The following is a 17512-nucleotide window of genomic DNA, read 5'->3' on the forward strand; positions in this document are numbered from 1 at the left end:
TGGGCAGGGAGTGGGTCCAGTGCTGCCTCCTTTGCTGCTGCACCATTGCGGGCCTGGGGGCCTGGCCGGGGCTCTTCGGGGGGGGGGGGGTGGTCCTCTTCCCGGCATGGTGGTTGGGCTGGGGTTGGCCACGGGCCCTGCTGTTGTACGGTGGATCACTCGCTGGCGGTTTCATTAAGTCTGAGGTGCCCTGGACCGTATCAGCATCTATGGAGTTCTCAGCCCCTGTATGGAGGAAGATGAGAGTATGATTGTTTTGTCCGGGGGTGGCGGTCCTGGGCGTGCGTGCCTTCGGCTCACCCCGGCGGGTGGGCTGGACCTTTCCGGGGATTGGGGGGTCCCGGCTGGCTGGCTGGTGGTGCCCTATAACCTGAAGCCCTCCTGCTCTGGGGGGAGGGGGAGAACAGGGGATGAGTTGAGGGGATGGGGATCAAGGGTTGGGGGGGGGGATAGCTCTGTTCGGGGGCGGTGGGCCTGGTCGTTGTGGTGGGCTGTGGCTGCCCCGCCTGGGTGTGGGGTGTGGGTGGGTGTCGGCCTCGCCGCTGGCGGACCCCTTGGGGGGCTCTGGTCGGGTCTCGGGCTGGGGGGCCCTGTGCCCCTGGGCTCTGCTCATGCTGTGGGGGGGGAGTGCCCGGTGGGACCGGGGTCATCTCTGCCCCGTCTCTCTGTGGGTTGCTTCCGGGTGGGGGTTGCTGCTCCTATGCTTTCCTATGGGTCCTGGCATGGGTTGGGCCTGTGGCTGTTTCCTGGGGGAGGGGTGGCCTGGGGCTCCCCGTGTCCTGGGGGTTTTGGGGTGCTCTGGTGACCTGGTCCTGACCTACCTGCCATCCTGGACTGGGGGTGCGATGTCCTGGCCCCCCACATCAGCTACAGCCAGCTACGCACAGCATCCAAGATAAACCGTAGCACACACACATACATATACACACGCGTATACACACATACACGCATGGAGCTCACAACTGACCCATAAACACACACTCAGACATTTATCTTAAAATTTATATTAAACCAAATGGTAAGCCTGCACCGGAAATTCTGCAACCATTGGTTGTTTTTTTTTCTTTCTTTTTCTTTTGTTGTTGTTACTTTTTCTTTGTTTGTTTATTTGTTTTTTGTTTGGCTTTTTTGTCTTTGTTTGTTTTTGTGTTTTTGTTGTTGTTGTTGTTTTCTGCTATTGCTGTTGTTGTTTTTTTGTCTCCCCCCTCCCCCTTGTCTTCACTGTCCTGTCCCTGTTCTCTCTTCCTGTCCACTCCTGAGCCTCAGTCCGGTAGCTTCATCAATGAACCAACACCATTCCTAATAAAGTTAAACATAAATGGCTATAGGAGGAGTTTATCAGATTCCTCCTATGCAGAATAAAACTGCTTCAGTACAACAAGGCACCAGGAACACTGATGCTGCTTGCCTCAGCTACTGAACAGGACAGGTAAAAAAAAAAAAATTAAAAAAAAAAATATATATATATATATATATATATAGACGGGAGTGGGAAGAGGGCAACCCATAGCTCGATAGAGTCACTGAAGATGAATATAAAGCAAACTGCAATGCATGCAGGAAAACTTTTTTTATGTCATGTACTTTCTTTATCTGTTTATAAGTTTTGTTATTTAAAACAGGACGTAAAAGGAGTTGAGGGAAACTATGCACTTTCTTTTTTATCTGTTTATTAGTTTTATGTTATGCGCTTTCTTTCTTGACTCCACACAGATACAGAGACCTGACCTACTGAGATCTACATAAATGGCCATTTCTGCCATGAATATGTTGTCTGTGTTAATAGTTTACTATGACCATGCTCAGGTTCAGGCTGTCTGTACAGTCATGTTTACATGTTCAATGCTAATAAAGCACTTTAAACTTTAAATCAAAGCATTTTGTTTTTTCATATAAAAAAAAGATACATTTCTATGCATCTTAGGAGTTTTAGGGATGTCCCTTTTTTTTTCACCTGTGCGGTTTCGGGCGTGAGGGGGGCATCCCTTATTTCTATTTCTGAAAGGTGGCAACCCTAGCTCAGGATGAAAGAAACTTTTTAAACCTGAACATAATTTTATGCTATCATGGCAGTGGGATCATATATTTTGGTTTTAACTGATTTAGTGGAGGCAGTTTTGTTCTCGCTGTTCTGAGCATATTTTAGTTGCACAGTGACAGGACCAGGCTCAGACACAGATGCAGGGTTCACAGCAAGGGATTTTATTGTATGATGCTCTGAGCAGAGAAATCAAAGGGCTTTGAAAATTAAACTAATCTACTTAGAGCTATGAAACAGATACAAAATGAAAATCGCTCCAATCAAGGAGGAAAACACAAAAGCTATCAAATATTATCAATAAATGAAAACCACTCCAACTGTGGAGGAAAAAGGACAGAATGAAGGAAACTCAAAAGCACTCCTGAAAACTGGAGGCCAAGGACTATGAAAGTTAACCAACGAAAAATCGCTCCAAGCGGAGGAAAGAAAAAGGGCTAGAAACAAAACTACTAACCCTGGACTAAGGTATAAAACTTACAACCAAAAACTCTCTCAGAGGGATGCAAACAGAAAACAACAGGCACGGCTGCGTAACTTGATCAAGGCTGTGGCAAGGACTTTGAATCTCTGGCTTGGGTGAACGCACAAGGACAAAACACACTGGCAGTGGACAAAGGGAGACAAAGACTATTTAAACACAAGGTTAGGGGACACAGGTGGAAACAATCAGGTTGGGGCAGACAATCAAGACTGGCACAGGAGGAAGGGCAGTGACATGAAACGAGAGGAGAGTCAATATTTCACAATAAGACAGGAAGTGACAAGACAAATAACCACCACCTCACCGCGGTGTGACACACAGATACTAAACAATACTTTGGAGCTGAGTTTAAAATCCTCAAACTTGAATTAAAAATTCACACTCCACCTGCATTAACACAGCCAAAATTGCTGAAAAATTTAACACTGAAACATGAATAAATTGGTATATCATGGGTTAATTCAGCCCCATTCTAGGAGGCTGTAATTACTGCCTAAGGCAATGAAAGGGGCTGGCCTTATTCCAGTATTGTTCAGGGGAGATGCCATATTGATCTCTTGCTGGATAATTTCAATCCATTTACAGGTATTTTGTGACTTAACTTGTTTGTTGAAACTTAATGAAAGATTTTTATTGTGACATATTTGTTAAGTTTTACTGAGAGTATTGACGCCCATGAAAGTGCATTCCTGTGTTTTTAACCATTGCAGCTGCTATCTGGTGTTAACTGTGAGTTCACATGCATGTGTTTGTACATATATTCTGTTATTTGAAAAATATATTTACCGCACTTTAGTGAGTTTTGCTATGTTTCCGAGAGCTCACTGACAAAGTTTTTTGCTTAAACATGAGAAAAACAAGCTAATCTCAGATGAATACTACAACTAACTTTGAGACTTGCATAGAGTAAGGGTGTGTCCTCTCCATTCCTCTACTTATCTGTTCATATTCAGTCAATCTCAGAAATTATTGCATTTTTGTAAAATTCATTCAAGTAATGTTCTTTTTAACAGAACACTACTCTAATGATTATGTAAACACTTTTTAAAATTAAGTTAGACCTGTTTTATTAGAGCACACTCTTCTCTCTGTGGTTTCACCAAGAGCAGCTGCTATCTAGTGTTTTACTGTGAATTTACATGCATGTATTCACATTTGTTTTACACGTTTAAATGCATTTGAATATGAACAATTAACATAAGCTCTTTTTGCTTAAAGAAAACATGATGGAGGGTAAATACTGCAAAACAAAATGAGGGTGTGGTCCTTTCCAGTGGTACAAGAAATACACACTTCTTTTTTGTACAAGTAGAAATACCCAGATAAAATAGTACTTTGAAAAAGTAAAGTCTCCTTTTAAAATTTTATCTGAAAGTAAAAGTCTAAAAGTATTTGATATTTAGTTTACATAAGTATTAAAACTAAATTTACACATTCTACATGATTTTTGGGAACCGTCTCAGTGTGATCAACTATAGAAGCTCCAATGACATTATGTTTGTCTCATAAATGACAGGCTGACCTGTGGGAAGGCCACGCCTTCCCCTTATAAAACACCTGACCGCCCTGACCAGTGCATTTTACATCAGTTTCTTCCCTCCCCATGCAAGTAGAAAAGTGTTGGGGAGACATGTTGCTCTTAGATTGAAGAACCCGGGCTTTAGTAACCCAGTGTTCTTTTTCTAATTTTTCTCAGTGTTTCACTGTGGGAGATATTGCCAGTTCTCAGATTTGCATGATCTCCCAAAGCCCCTGAAGAGACATCTGTTAGCAAATATGTGACACACAGGAAGAAAATGAGAATGCCCTGATCAAGGGCAGTCAACTACGTTAAAAGGAGGAGGTGGGCCTCCCCACAGGTTGACCTCTGTCATGAGACAGATTTGGTGCAGCCTCTGAAGCTGGTCACACTGAGGAAATTCCATTGTGAAACACCAAAGTTCAAAAAAGAACTAGTGACTGATGGGTTAAAATATGTAATGGAGTTTAAAGTACAATAAAAGTACAATGTCTCTTAACATATACATACTCAGGTGAGATAAGGGTCTCTTGGGAGCACAAATGGGGGAGCACCTCAGAGTTTGCAAAGGGATGTTTTTTTGCAGTTTGCCTATGTAAGTTATCAGCACCTGCTGAATTCTAGAGTCACAAAGAAGTAATGCGGTGTGTATGTGTGTGGGGGGGGGGGCTTTTGTGACACCTATTTTTGAATACTTGAAAGGGAAAAAACATTTTGGGTTAAGTATCACTTTAAATCTGCTAGTGGATATTTAGGCTGTCACCCCCCGTGCACATCACAGTGTGTGCCTGTGAGGCAAGAGGACAGTGAAACCAAATATTTTGATTTTGCTCAAAGGTGCAACATCTAATCAAATTTCTTATTAGCTGTACATCATCTACCAAGCTGTTCTGATCATTGTGACAACCTTCTGCTGCTTTTGGGAGGACCACAAACTACCTCATGCCTCCTCCGTTACATGTGGCAATGTTGGTTGCATTCTGGGATTCATTAAGTTTTGACTCTGTTTTTTTGTAGCTGCCAGATCTTAAGCAGGAACAATTCCTTATGCACATTGGGGTTTTCAAATCATAGATTGTGCATTGTATAACATTAGCACAAATCCATAGATGTATTTTCTGTTGAGATTACTTCATTAAACTTTTAGGGTGATTATGGAAAACAAGATCCTTTATGTCACTGAGGCTGATACCTGGTTTAAATTTTTAGCCTATTTAGCCATTTTAACCAATTGATTGACAATTATTGGCCTTGTTACTTTTGAGCATCTAAAGTTTTTGGATGACCTTGGAAGAACATCTTTATTCAATATAAAATAAAACTCCTATATTAAACATTTATCAAAATTTAAAGTAAATTTGTACGTATGGACAACTAATTCATGTTTGTCTCTTTCTACAGACACTACGCTGAGTCACAATGTCTGAGTACAAGGTAGAGGTAACAACAGGAGACATGCAGTATGCTGGGACACTGGACAATGTATACATCACCATATTTGGAACAAAAGGACAGAGCGAGCGAACTAAGTTGAACAACTTTGGCATCGACTTTACAGCGGGAAAAGTAAGTTGAATGTTGCAGATGAGTCTCACTAACAGCAATTTATGGATTTTTTTTGTTTAAAGGAAGAGTTTTTAGCATTTCCCTAAAATAAAAAATAAACTTATGCAAAATAAGGCTCAATCACCACTTATTGGCCTCTAGAAATTTGGTGGTGACTATATCCACACAGCTGCTGCCATCTGCCTGTATTTCAATGTTTTTTTAGGGCATTTCTGGGCAGGGAGTGGGTGCGTATCCCCCACTTACTCACCAATGACAGTGTGCAGTGTGTTGCTAAAACACAGTGAAATTCATTCTGAGAAAATGTCAGATGCTCAGGGAGCAGTGATGAAAAGGAGACCAGAACTGCTGAGGCAAAATGGCAAGCGGTTAAAGTCTGTTCCAAAAGGAGAGGGATTCGCTTTCAAACACTTGTGAGCACTGACAGATAGGCTGGGGATAAGGAGCATTCTGCTTTCTGCTGGACCGTCAGTGGACAAACACAGGCATTCAGCTTGTGCTAGCTAGCATTTTGCTTGTGCTAGGTGGCGTTTAGGTTTTCTTAGCTGGCATTTAGCTTGTGTTAACCACCAACTACCTTCCTAGCTGGTGTTTGGCGTAACAACGCACATGGTCCAATACATAAACATTTCCAGAAAGGAAATGGGAGATCAACAGTAGTGCCTGTAGTCATCATGACACTGGGGGCTTTGACCCCCAAACTGGGAGAGAAAGAGACTACAGCTCTTTTAGCTTCTTGTATCTGCAATCTTGATATTTTTGTCACATCCCCTATTTCATGATCAAAGGTTTGAGTAGAAAACCTGGATTGACCAGTTGACTGAAAACTTTGACTTCTGGCTCAGCCTTCTTTTTTTAATCTCACTGGTGCGGTAAAGCAAAAGTAGTACCAGTCCAACTGATATGATTCCTCAGTCAATCTCACACTCCATTGGCCCCTCACCTGAGGATAAAGTGGTACTTGGTCTACCTCACTTGGGGTTAGGATTCAGCTGCAAGGCCACAGACTGATCATGCCATCAGTACCACAGTATCTGCCAAAAGCAGTGATTTTGTCCACAACCCACTGAAATGCAAACCTTCTACATGAAACACCAAGTAATATGACCATGACGCCACAACTGTGCCTCAAAATTCTGTTCATTAAAATCACAAAAAGTACAAGTGACAAGGCACCTAGTAAAACCTCTAACCTCCACCAGAGTCCAATTTACTGCACAGAATTCATACACAGCTCTCAGTATGGGCATGTAGAGATTGGATGGCCCTCAGTGCAGACTCAGTGAATCTGGGTTCCAGACTTTTCTTTCTAGCACCTTGGATTAGACTATCTGTGGGAGGAGAAATAATGTCATGCCTCTGTAATTTTCATACCCCAATCCTCTGGTCCCTCTTTTTGAACAAAGGAACCAACAGTCTAGACTGCTTCTCTTTCAGTACTATCCCAGAGTTCCACCCAGTATTGAGAGATGGAGATATGTGTCATCCATTTCAGACCCTCAGCATCCAGAGCCTTCACTTTATCTGGATGAATCTCATCAATACCTGTGGTTTTACCCTTGAGGAGTTTAATGACTACTCTGGTGACTTCCTCCAGGGTAGCTAATGTTGATCCTCTATAATCTTCCAGATCTGACTCTTCTGGTAGAGCAGGTGGGTTTGTAGGATTCAGGAGATTCTCAAACTGCTCCTTTCACCATTCAGTGACCCCCTAAGTTGGATGCTTGGATGGTTTCCTGATTCCCATTTCCACAACTTCAGAATTTTCCAGAAGCACTGTTGTGCCAACTGAAACCCCTTCTCTGTCCATCCATCCATCCATTGTCTTCCGCTTATTCCTGTTAAGGGTTGCAGGGGGCTGGAGCCTATCCCAGCAGCTACAGGCGATAGGCAGGGTTCACCCTGAACAGGTCGTCAGTCCATCGCAGGGCCCACATAGAGAGACAAACAACCATTCACACTCACATTCACACCAATGGTCAATTTAGAGAATCCAATTAGCCTAGTCCCCAAGTGCATGTCTTTGGACGGTGGGAAGAAGCCAGAGTACCCAGAGAGAACCCACGCAGACACAGGGAGAACATGCAAACTCTACACAGAAAGATCCTGTGCCCAAGCCCTTCTCTGTGGTTTCTCCAAATGCTTTAATGATGCTGCTGTCATTTGGGCAACTGCATTACCTTGCAGCTGCCTCTGCTCTCTGCCAGGATATCATGGGGTGTTTGAAGGTTTCTGTCCCATGAAGCACCTGTGATCTTTTGACCACAGTTCTTAACCATCGTTTCAGGAGTGAAGGCTTTTAATGGAAGCTGCCTCAATGACTTCAACCTCTGCAGGATTATAAGCAAAGATCTGCCAGAGATGGAAATTCAAGACAGGGCCTAACTTCAGACATTCCCAGATTATTCCTGCTAAACATTCAGACTAACGAGGTCTGTCCAGAGGCTTTCCCTGCCATCTGACCCAGCTCACAATGACATGCTGAACAGTTGACAGTTCTGCGCTTCTCAATCACCTTTACACAAGCAAATATATTTTGACGAATGAAAAGCCACTATGTTCAAACAAGATTCATAAGTATTACTACCCCCCAAAAATTTACATATTTTGCAAAAAGCATGATTTTAGTCAAGGTTGTCCCATACCGTATACATAGACCCTTCAAATTTTTGCAACATTGTAACCACATTTCTGTACAAAATAGTAATAATTAAGGAAATGACTAGCAAGCTGGTGTAGTGAAAGTTTAGGCTTTAATGAAAAACAACGTGGCTCAATAACCTCATGAAGTGAACATGCCCTCTACCAGGGCATTAGCAATAGTCTCTGCCTCCTGGTATGTAAGGGCATACACCTCTGGCCACCTTGTGAAGTAGTCCATGGCAGTGAGGACATAGCGGTTACCCCTGTCTGAGAGAGGCAATGGGCCCCCTACATCCACCACCACCCTCTCCATTGGTGCCCCTACTGGAAACTGTTGTAGTGGGGCATGTGAGTGGCCAGTTTTGACCTTTGCGTGCTGTACAGGGGTCACAGCAGTGGCCCAAATCCTCCATATCTCTCCTGACGTGTCCCCAGTTGAAGCTCTGGCAGAGACAGTGAAGTGTCTTAGAGATTCCAATGTACCAGACCCTGCTGCACCCCTTGATAACCACCTCCTGCAGGCCCTTGGGGACCACCACCTGCCACCTCTCCTCCCCTGTTGCTGGCTCCTTCCATGCTTGCTACAGCTCACCATCACACAGGTGCAGAGACTCAAACATGTCCCACAGCTCCTTGCTCGCCACGGATAGCACTGGCTCCTCCTCTCCTGATGGTTGCTGTCGTACCTCCACTCACTGCAGAACTGGCTGTAAGTCTTTCTCTTGCTCTTGCTGCCTCCTCCACTCACAAATTTCCGCAGCTGTCCCTGGTCTGTGGGGATGGGCCATTCAGTGATCGCCTGCACCTTCTCTTCCAAGGTGCCAGTGCCCTTGCTCCCAACCTTATGCTCCAGAAAGGAGACGTCCTTGCATGTATTAAGCACTTCTCTGGGTGCTGCTTCAGCCCAGTGGCTCTGATCCTCTCCAGCACCTGCCACAGAGACGCCAGGCTGTCCTCAAAGGAGCAGCCATGCACCAGGATGTGATCCACATGCACATGGTACTGTTCGTGAGAGATGTCAGCCAGCACCTTGGACAATGCAGAAGGCCGTCTCGGGTCTGGGGCAAGAGGGACCTGGTAAAACCCACTGCATAGGTCAAGGGACATGAACCAGGAGGACCTCAAGACCAGGTCCAAGGACTCACTGACACATTGCAGAGGGTATAAGTCCTTCCTGGTGGCATCATCTGGGGGCCTGTAGTCTGCGCAGAGTCTTCTTTGGAACCATAAAAGCAGCTGCTGCCCAGGAGCTGTTGGAGGGCTTGATGATGATTCCCTTATTGCAGACAGCATCCCCTTCTCCCCCATCTGGGGCAGCTGGGCGGGTGCTGAGTGGTCCTTACTGGTGTGGGGACATATTTTGAGGGCTTCAGGAGGAAGGGTCATGCCATGATGGGGGGGGGGGGACCAGGGGAAGGAGCTGGGATGGCTAAGAGAGGAAAAGGACAGGAAGGGTCATTGAGGACAGTTACTGTTGTACTTACTGACAGGGAGACGAGTCTGACAGGGGCGTGGTTGGGGTGTCAATGGGGAGCCATCATGACAGCAGGCCCCTCCTGGAACCTCCTGTGCCCCTCTCCAGGTCCAGATGGCAGGCTGTAGCCCTCAAGAAGTCCAGTCCCAGGATATATGGCTCCTGCACAGCAGCTATCTCAGCCATCTCCAAGGCTGCCTGCAAGGTCTGTTGATGTTGTAACTGAATCTGAGCATGCAGATCAGCAGGGACCGTCAGGCTCTTGATGTCATTGGCCAGAAACTGCAGAGGCTCACCAGGCATTCTGCAGTGATTGCTCAGTTCATTACATTGAACCCCCAGACACACGGAACACTGTCCAAACCTCCTTTGCAGCTCCCCAACCAAGGCTTCATGGTTGAGTCTGTCTTCTGGGCTAAGTAGGAACAGGCAGGTGACAACATCATCCATGAGACACATAGCCAGTTGTAGGGCTTTAGCTTCCACTGACCAGCCCTGTGCCCCAGCCAACAGTTCCAACTGCGTATGAAATGCCAGTCCAACCTAACAGAAAATTTTGGGGTTCCTACTCCCATGGACGCTGGCTGCTGGGTGCCACCCTTGTTGTTTACATCCCTTGTGGTGGGACAAACAGCAAGAGCTGCAGTTGGTTGCGCAAGACCAGCCTCTCTCGCTAGCCCACAAACTCTTTCAGGTTACTTCTTTTCTCATTTATTGTCCTCTTTGGCTCTTCTGAGAAGTCTGAACTGCCGTGCGCTCCACTGTCCTCTCTGCCACTTACCCTCTCCATTTTTATTTTTCCTCCGCACAATGCTTCTATCAATGACGACCATACCGTTATGCTGCTAGTGAGATGGCTAAACTCACACTGGCCCTAGCTAATTGCTGTAACTTTTTCTTTTTTGGGAAGGTGATTTTACTTCTGACACCAGTCACTCTCACAAAATTCAAGAAGCACACAAGCACAGTGTGTAACACAGGGAGAGAGACAGAAACACAGAGACGCCCCAACATAATTCCCACCACGGCCCACCCTCTCCCACTGCCTGCCAATCACAAATCCACAGGAACATGAACTCAAAAATCAATCCGAAACTCAAAACCCACTTTAAACACACAATATTAATTAAGACTAACAAACAAATCCTGTTGGTATGATTGACAATCCCAAAGGATTAACAGTGTATGTACTCTAGAGTCATTTACATCTAATATGTTTATTTATGTTTTACATTTATGTGGTCTTCTTAATTCAGAATCACACGTTACATTTACTTTGTACTGCTTCCTTTTTTTAGACGGGGACCTACACAATAAAAGTTGGTTCATCGCTGGGGAAACTTCTTCTCGTCAAGGTGGAAAAAGATCCTTTTTTTTTTCTCCCAGAAGATGAGTGGTACTGCTCAAAAATAGGAGTCACTACTCCAGAGGGAGAAGCCATTATTTTCCCCTGCTATAGATGGGTGTCCAGCAGAGAACTTGTGGAGCTGAGAGGAGGAAAAGGTCTGCTGCATATACCCACAGGAACAAAACATTATTGAATTTAATTATTTTGGTTAAAGATATTTCTAAACATGCATGGCATTTTCATATTCCAGCTACAAAGGTTTTTGAGGATGACCATCCCTTTTTGACGGACCATCGAAAAAAAGAGCTAACTTTTAAAAAGAACGTATTCCAGTAAGTTTTCATTGAAGTGTGTTCTCAGAGTTGCAAGAAACCCTCAAAAGCATAACTGGAGAATATTTCTAGGTGGTTTCAGGAAAACTTGCATCGCTTTTGTTTTTGTTTTTTAAGATGGAAGATTAAAAATGATGGAATGCCTCACTTCCTCAGTCTCAGTGAATATGAGTTACCAGCTGAAATCCGCTTCTCTAAGACCAGAACATCTGAAATCTATCAAGAAAAAATGATGAGGTGGGTACCCATTGAATGATGAACCCACCTGCACTCCAATATAGTGACACTTTGTATTGTTTCAGATTAAAAAATGTGTAAGTATTAATATTACTTCTTTGATCCTGTGCATTTTTGGTAATTTTTTTCTTCAGTGTCTTTGAGCTCATCATCAAGGGGCTGGCCAGATCTGCTGACGATTGGGAAACCATTGATGACATGAAAAGAGTCTTCTGGAACAAAAAGACAACCATGTCAGGTAGTCGCCTTTCTTCAATGTCTCTGTTGTCAGTAACAATCTGTATGGAAACTTTTGGTAAACCTGCTTCTGTATCATCAAACTCACACCAACAACAGTCATTTAAATCAGTATTATTTAAAGCAGCAGGAGATTAAAACATGCTGAAAGTTCCATTAAATATTGTCAGAACAACACCCTCCATAACATCTGAATAATTAAATTAACTTGGGTAGCCACCCCTGAGCCCTGCAATTTTATGGAAGATGTTTCTTTTTTTAAAGTAAAAAATGTTTTAAGTGAGCAATAAACTTTCACCAACCTTGTTTTCTTAGCCAAATTATGATGTTGTACTTCCAAACTACATAAAAATATGGATATTTTCCAATTCTTCCTCTTCCAGAGTATGTTACAGAGCATTGGAAAGAAGACGAATTTTATGGATATGAGTTTCTGAATGGAGTTAATCCTTCCTTGATCACGTGCTGCTCTGAGCTCCCTACAAATTTCCCAGTCACAGAGGAAATGGTGAAGCCGTTCTTGGAAAACGGTAGCTCTCTGAAGACGGAAATGACGGTATGGAAAACACGTTCCTTCAAATGGACAATAACCTTTGCTCCAGGAGAGATGATTGTGATTTTATTGCATTGACATCCTGTCGTGTCCTATATTATATTAATCATTTTACTTCTTGATTTCCTTAAACAACTCTTCCCTCGATCTATTCCCCTCACGTAGAAGGGCAAAATATTCCTGTACGAGCAGAGCAAACTGGATGGAATTTCCCCAAGAACCTACAATGGAGAACCTCTGCATGTGACTCCTGGTCTGTGTTTGTTCTATTTGAACCCAGAGAACAAACTGATGCCAATTGCAATACAGGTATTTCACTCAGTTACAATACATAGTGTTTTTCACGAAGCAAAGTCTATCCATTGAAACAATGTTCCATTAAATGTGTTTCCAGCTGTACCAGCAACCCTCTGAGCAGAATCCAATCTTTCTGCCCAGTGACTCAGAGTCTGACTGGCTTCTTGCCAAGATGTTTATCAAAAATGCAGATTCCATGGATCATCAGGGGGTCCATCACCTCTTGAAAACTCACTTGCTGGCGGAAGTTTTCGCTGTTGCCACTGTCCGCAACTTCCCTGTCATTCATCCCATTTACAAGGTATGATTATATAGCAGCCAACATAAAGCTGGTGCTTTATCTCTTATCTTAGGATAATATGAGACACAATTTGAGGAGACCAAGAGAGAGGGACTAGGTTGGTTTGCAGTGAAGCACCCTAGACGTATACAATGAGGTACTCAAGGACCCTGTCTGTTTTAATCTCCGTTTATTGATCTCATCATATTAGAATAAATGTGATTTTTTACAATTTTGCTTCATCTAATATACAGCTGTTTTCATGTGTACCTTGGCAAATTACATCAAGAAATTAAAGATTGCTTCAGCAAATACTTCCTCACAAGCAATCACATGGGGTGGGGGGTGGGGCCTATCCCAGCTGTCTTTGGGCAAGAGGCGGGATTCACCTTGGACGAGTTGCCAGTCAATTTAGAGTACTCAGTTAGCCTCGTCCGCTCTTGCATGTGTTTGAACTGTGGGAAGAAGCCGGAGTACCCAGAGAGAACCCAGGCACAGGGAGAACAAGCAGACTCTGAGCTCAAGCAGACTCTGAGCTCAAGCTGACGCTCAAACTGGGAACCTTCTGGTTGTGAGGTGACAGAGCTAACCACAGCACCACTGTGCCGCCCACAATCAATCACAATCATGTGTGGAAAACAAAGACAGTGTCTAAGATCAAGTCACCTGAGCATCGGAAACTGCTTCTGCCTTCCATTTTCCCTTCCTTTTCTGTTTATTTGCCAGAGCTAAATCTCTAAATGTTTTACAGGAATCTCCGTTTATCTGTCTCAATGATTTATTCTGATGATTGTTTGTTCTTTGATGTTAAAAAAAAGTCCACTGAACAAACTGCAGCTCAGTGAGCCACTCCACTTAGCAGAACTTTGTCCAACTACTGCAACTCAGGAGATGTTCAGGTGGATTGTTGGGAGAAGGTCATCCTTTTGGGAAATGCTGACACTCCAATATTTCCATGACCAATTAAAAGTCAGTTTGAATTTTAGGCCAAGGTGATTGTGGAGCACCACTAAAGACAAAGCACTCATCTTAGGAGCAAACACACCTTCTCAAACCCCAACTGAATCTGCTGCATCCACTGTGACCAAAATCAAGATTACAACACTATTGTATAAAAAAACAAAGAAAAATTCTCTTGTGTTTGGTGTCACATTGATCCTTCAATCTACAAAGATCACTTTTGAAAGTGTTACCCAAGTTTACAGTGCAGAACATCAGCAAGGAACATAGGATTCAGAATCATTTTCTTGGCCAAGAATAAAACATAGATCAAATATAAAGTAAGAACTATTTCAGAGAACATAGGAAGAAACAGTGGTCTCTGCTTTGGACCAGGTTGATTGCTGTGCCTCAAGGATTTTGATGGTAACCCTAAAAATTGGGGGCGTAGCTTCTAAAGGAGGACTCTAAAAGGTTTTGTTTGACTTTAAGTTCAGATTTTAAATCTGTCATTCTCAAGAATGACTGAAAAGTAGCCTAAGTAGTACGTCACAGCAGATGAAAACCTGTTTTAGCATTTCACGACTACAAACTCAGGATGTGCTGCTTTCTGTTGTCTGAAGTGACCATGAATCTTGCTTTTATAATTCTCCCCTGCCTCTGTCCAGTTGCTGATCCCACACTTCCATTGCACATTGAATATTAACTTATGGGCACGTCAAAGTCTTTTGGGACCTAAGGATCCTCAATCAGGAATTCAAACAGTATGTATCTTTAACGTACATATTTCTGACAGGGCACACAACCTACTCCATTTTGAAATCATATTTCAAACTTGCGATTCCTTGATGTTTATCTGGTCCTCGTTATCTGTGTGTTATTTTATACAAGAGTTCACTTGGACTTGAGGGCATCCAAGAGCTCATGAAAAGGTCTCATGCCAAAACTACCTACAGCTCCCTCTGTCTGCCGGAGAACATAACTGCTCGAGGACTGGAGTCCATTCCAAACTTCTACTACAGAGACGATGGCCTAAAGCTGTGGAACATCATCAAGAGGTTTATTTTTTTTTACCTTTGTTTGCTTTACTTCAATTAAAATCATCACCAAGCACAATTATTATTTGTCATTAATCTAACTGTTGGTTTGCCAGCTTTGTGAAGGCAATAGTGGAGTACTATTATCCTTCGGACAGTGAGGTATGCAAGGACTCGGAGCTCCAGGAATGGGTCAGGGAGATATTTGTCCATGGCTTTTTTGGAAATAAAGCCTCAGGTAAACACATTTTATATGTAGACCTCTATAGTGCATCAAAGGAACACAGCAACTTTGAGGGAATTACTCCTTATTGCCTATCACTTTAGAGCCAGACAAGCAGGTAGGTACCCTTCTCTCCTCCCAGGTGCATTGATGTCTTCAGCAGGTATTGAGGTCACCAATTAACTGACAATGATTGTATTGCTGCAGGGTTTCCAGAAAACTTCTATACTGTTGAGGAAGTGATCAAGTTCATCACCATGGTGATCTTCAGTGTGTCAGCCCAGCATGCTGCAGTCAACAATGGACAGGTTAAGCAATATTCATTGAGTTTCGTGTTTTATGACTTTAAAGTGAGTTAATGAGTAACTGAACCTTTTTTCATAATTTAGTTTGATTACTACTCCTTCATCCCCAATCGCCCCCTCCTGCTGCGCAAACCACCTCCGACAACTAAGGGGCAGTCAAGCATGAAGACAGTTTTGGACACTCTCCCAAATGTTGGCGTGACAGTTAAAATGATAGTCACTGCTTGGGTGCTTACACAGAAATACTCAGATGCAGTAAGTATATGTGGCAGTGACAACTTATTGTGTGAATATGTTATGACATATTCACATTTTAAAAATAACATCAACAACTTAACCAAGAATTGCTCTCATTTTCGGCTTTGTTCTTGTCATTTCGGTAGGTGACCCTGGGGATGTACCCTGACGAAAGATTCAACGAAGCTGCCCCAAAGCAGATGATCAGAGAATTTCAAGCCAAGTTGTCTGACCTCAGTGAATCAATCACTTTGAGAAACTCACAGCTTCAAGCTCCCTACACATATCTGGACCCAGCTCAAATAGAGAACAGCATAACTATTTGAGTAGTTGGTTGTGAGGGGCAGAGTCTGCATTACATTCATCAACACCTGTCTTGCATGCTGGGAGGTGAAACCCTAAAATATTTCGGGTGGAGTGTTTAATCTTTGGACATTTTATTTTGGTTATGTCAAGGGAGAGATGGGGAAACAGTTGTGTCATTTATGTATACTGTTGGTAGGTCTTATTATTTTATTTAGTGATACCTTTTTGGAAACTGGGTGGTGATTTGATGCACATGTATATATGTCAAGCAAATCGGTCACAGCAAGGGGTGGGCACAGGAAGGGGCAGGGCACACAACTGTCATCAGACAGAGCAACTTGTCATTGGGAATCCTACTCCTATGTTCATCTTTTGTACAACAATAAAACAAAAACTTCAAGTACTGACTGGAAAATATATTTGTTCTTGGTCCTGTAGATCACTTTCGCCTACCTGTGATCACACAACAGAAGAACAGTTTTCCAAAATTACCATCAGGGCTGAACAATGAAGTCTCTTGGGGTTTATGTGGAGGCACTGGGGAAGCACATTGAGCCAGTGGGGGCTGCTGTGGCCCAGACAGAATCAGTCTTGGGAGAGGCTGCAACTGCACTGCTCACCCGAATGCTTAGAATGATAATTCATGAAATCCATGAGAAACTTTAGCTTCATGGTTGTTATGGTCATTTTCTGCTCAAGAAGAGGCCTCAAAATAAACTTTAAAGGGGATCTATTATGCTTTTCCAGGTTTTCAGACTTTATAAATATGTTTGAAATGCTGGATACTTGTTCTAGAGGACGTGGAAGTGTCATATCATGAGGTAGGTGTGTGTGTTAAAGTAATCCCCAGGGGCAGTTTCAGGAGGCTCTGCATGGATGAAAACGCTCAGATTTGGAGAGCGTTTTTTTTTCAGAAGTCTCATTTTGTGATATCAAAACGTCAGGGGGAGCACCATATACGGCAACTCACCAGGCTCTAGTCTCAGTATCCAGTGGTGTAGCTGCCCTGCCCGCTCTGCCACGGAAGTATACGGTGCAGACTACAGAGCTACGGTGTTGTTGTCGAAATGGCAAACAGAAAGTGTTTTTTCTGGGTGCAAACACTTATTAACTTTGTATGGACTTGCCAAAGAAGATGAATTAAGGCAGCAATGGGAAGATTTTTTGTTTTTGGGAGAGCAAGTAACTCTTTCGCCTTTGTTGCTCGAGTGCTCTCAGCATTTCACATACAGCAGTTTCCTAAACAAACCTCAGTTCAACGCTGCATTTTTGAAGAAGCTCATGCTGAAGGCAACTGCTGTCCCGTCTTTACATGGTCATGACAAGGACACCGAACCACAGGCTGTGTTCATTATTGATCCATGCATAATTAATACTCCAGTAATACCCTTAGTTCTTCCAGTAACTGAATGCCAGTATTTATTTTTAAGTAATGGTTACTCATTTTTATTTAAAGG

At 43.3% G+C, this 17512-nt stretch overlaps 1 protein-coding gene across 2 annotated transcripts; it reads left to right on the forward strand.

Moving 5' to 3' along the window:
- The first annotated feature begins 3023 nt into the window (after nucleotides 1-3023).
- Nucleotides 3024-16434, forward strand: LOC147256928 (hydroperoxide isomerase ALOXE3-like). Of its 2 annotated transcripts, none has more exons than XM_086210052.1 (15): nucleotides 3024-3107; nucleotides 5443-5607; nucleotides 11023-11227; nucleotides 11323-11404; nucleotides 11522-11641; nucleotides 11776-11879; nucleotides 12262-12434; nucleotides 12597-12740; nucleotides 12826-13029; nucleotides 14616-14711; nucleotides 14839-15005; nucleotides 15101-15222; nucleotides 15415-15515; nucleotides 15597-15767; nucleotides 15896-16433. In XM_086210052.1, the coding sequence occupies exons 2-15, from the start codon at nucleotides 5461-5463 to the stop codon at nucleotides 16073-16075; spliced, it is 2016 nt and encodes a 671-aa protein (XP_086066178.1). In that variant the 5' UTR covers nucleotides 3024-3107; nucleotides 5443-5460; the 3' UTR covers nucleotides 16076-16433. The 2 variants fall into 2 exon arrangements, with proteins under 2 accessions (XP_086066178.1, XP_086066179.1); XM_086210053.1 differs by lacking the exon at nucleotides 3024-3107 and adding an exon at nucleotides 3115-3251 and having other exon boundaries at nucleotides 15896-16434.
- The last annotated feature ends 1078 nt before the right edge of the window (nucleotides 16435-17512 follow it).

Source organism: Aulostomus chinensis, chromosome 8, assembly GCF_037954235.1.
Source record: "Aulostomus chinensis isolate RoL2024-O1b breed Wild chromosome 8, RoL_Achi_v1.0, whole genome shotgun sequence".
Classification (NCBI taxonomy): Eukaryota; Metazoa; Chordata; class Actinopteri; order Syngnathiformes; family Aulostomidae; genus Aulostomus; species Aulostomus chinensis.

Bases quoted from the DNA above. Each gene is read 5' to 3' on its own strand.
- LOC147256928 (XM_086210052.1), top strand. From the start codon at position 5,461: ATGTCTGAGTACAAGGTAGAGGTAACAACAGGAGACATGCAGTATGCT. The intron at 14,712-14,838 runs GTATGTATCTTT...ATTTTATACAAG, and splicing joins CTCAATCAGGAATTCAAACA to AGTTCACTTGGACTTGAGGG. The intron at 15,516-15,596 runs GTTAAGCAATAT...TTCATAATTTAG, and splicing joins CTGCAGTCAACAATGGACAG to TTTGATTACTACTCCTTCAT.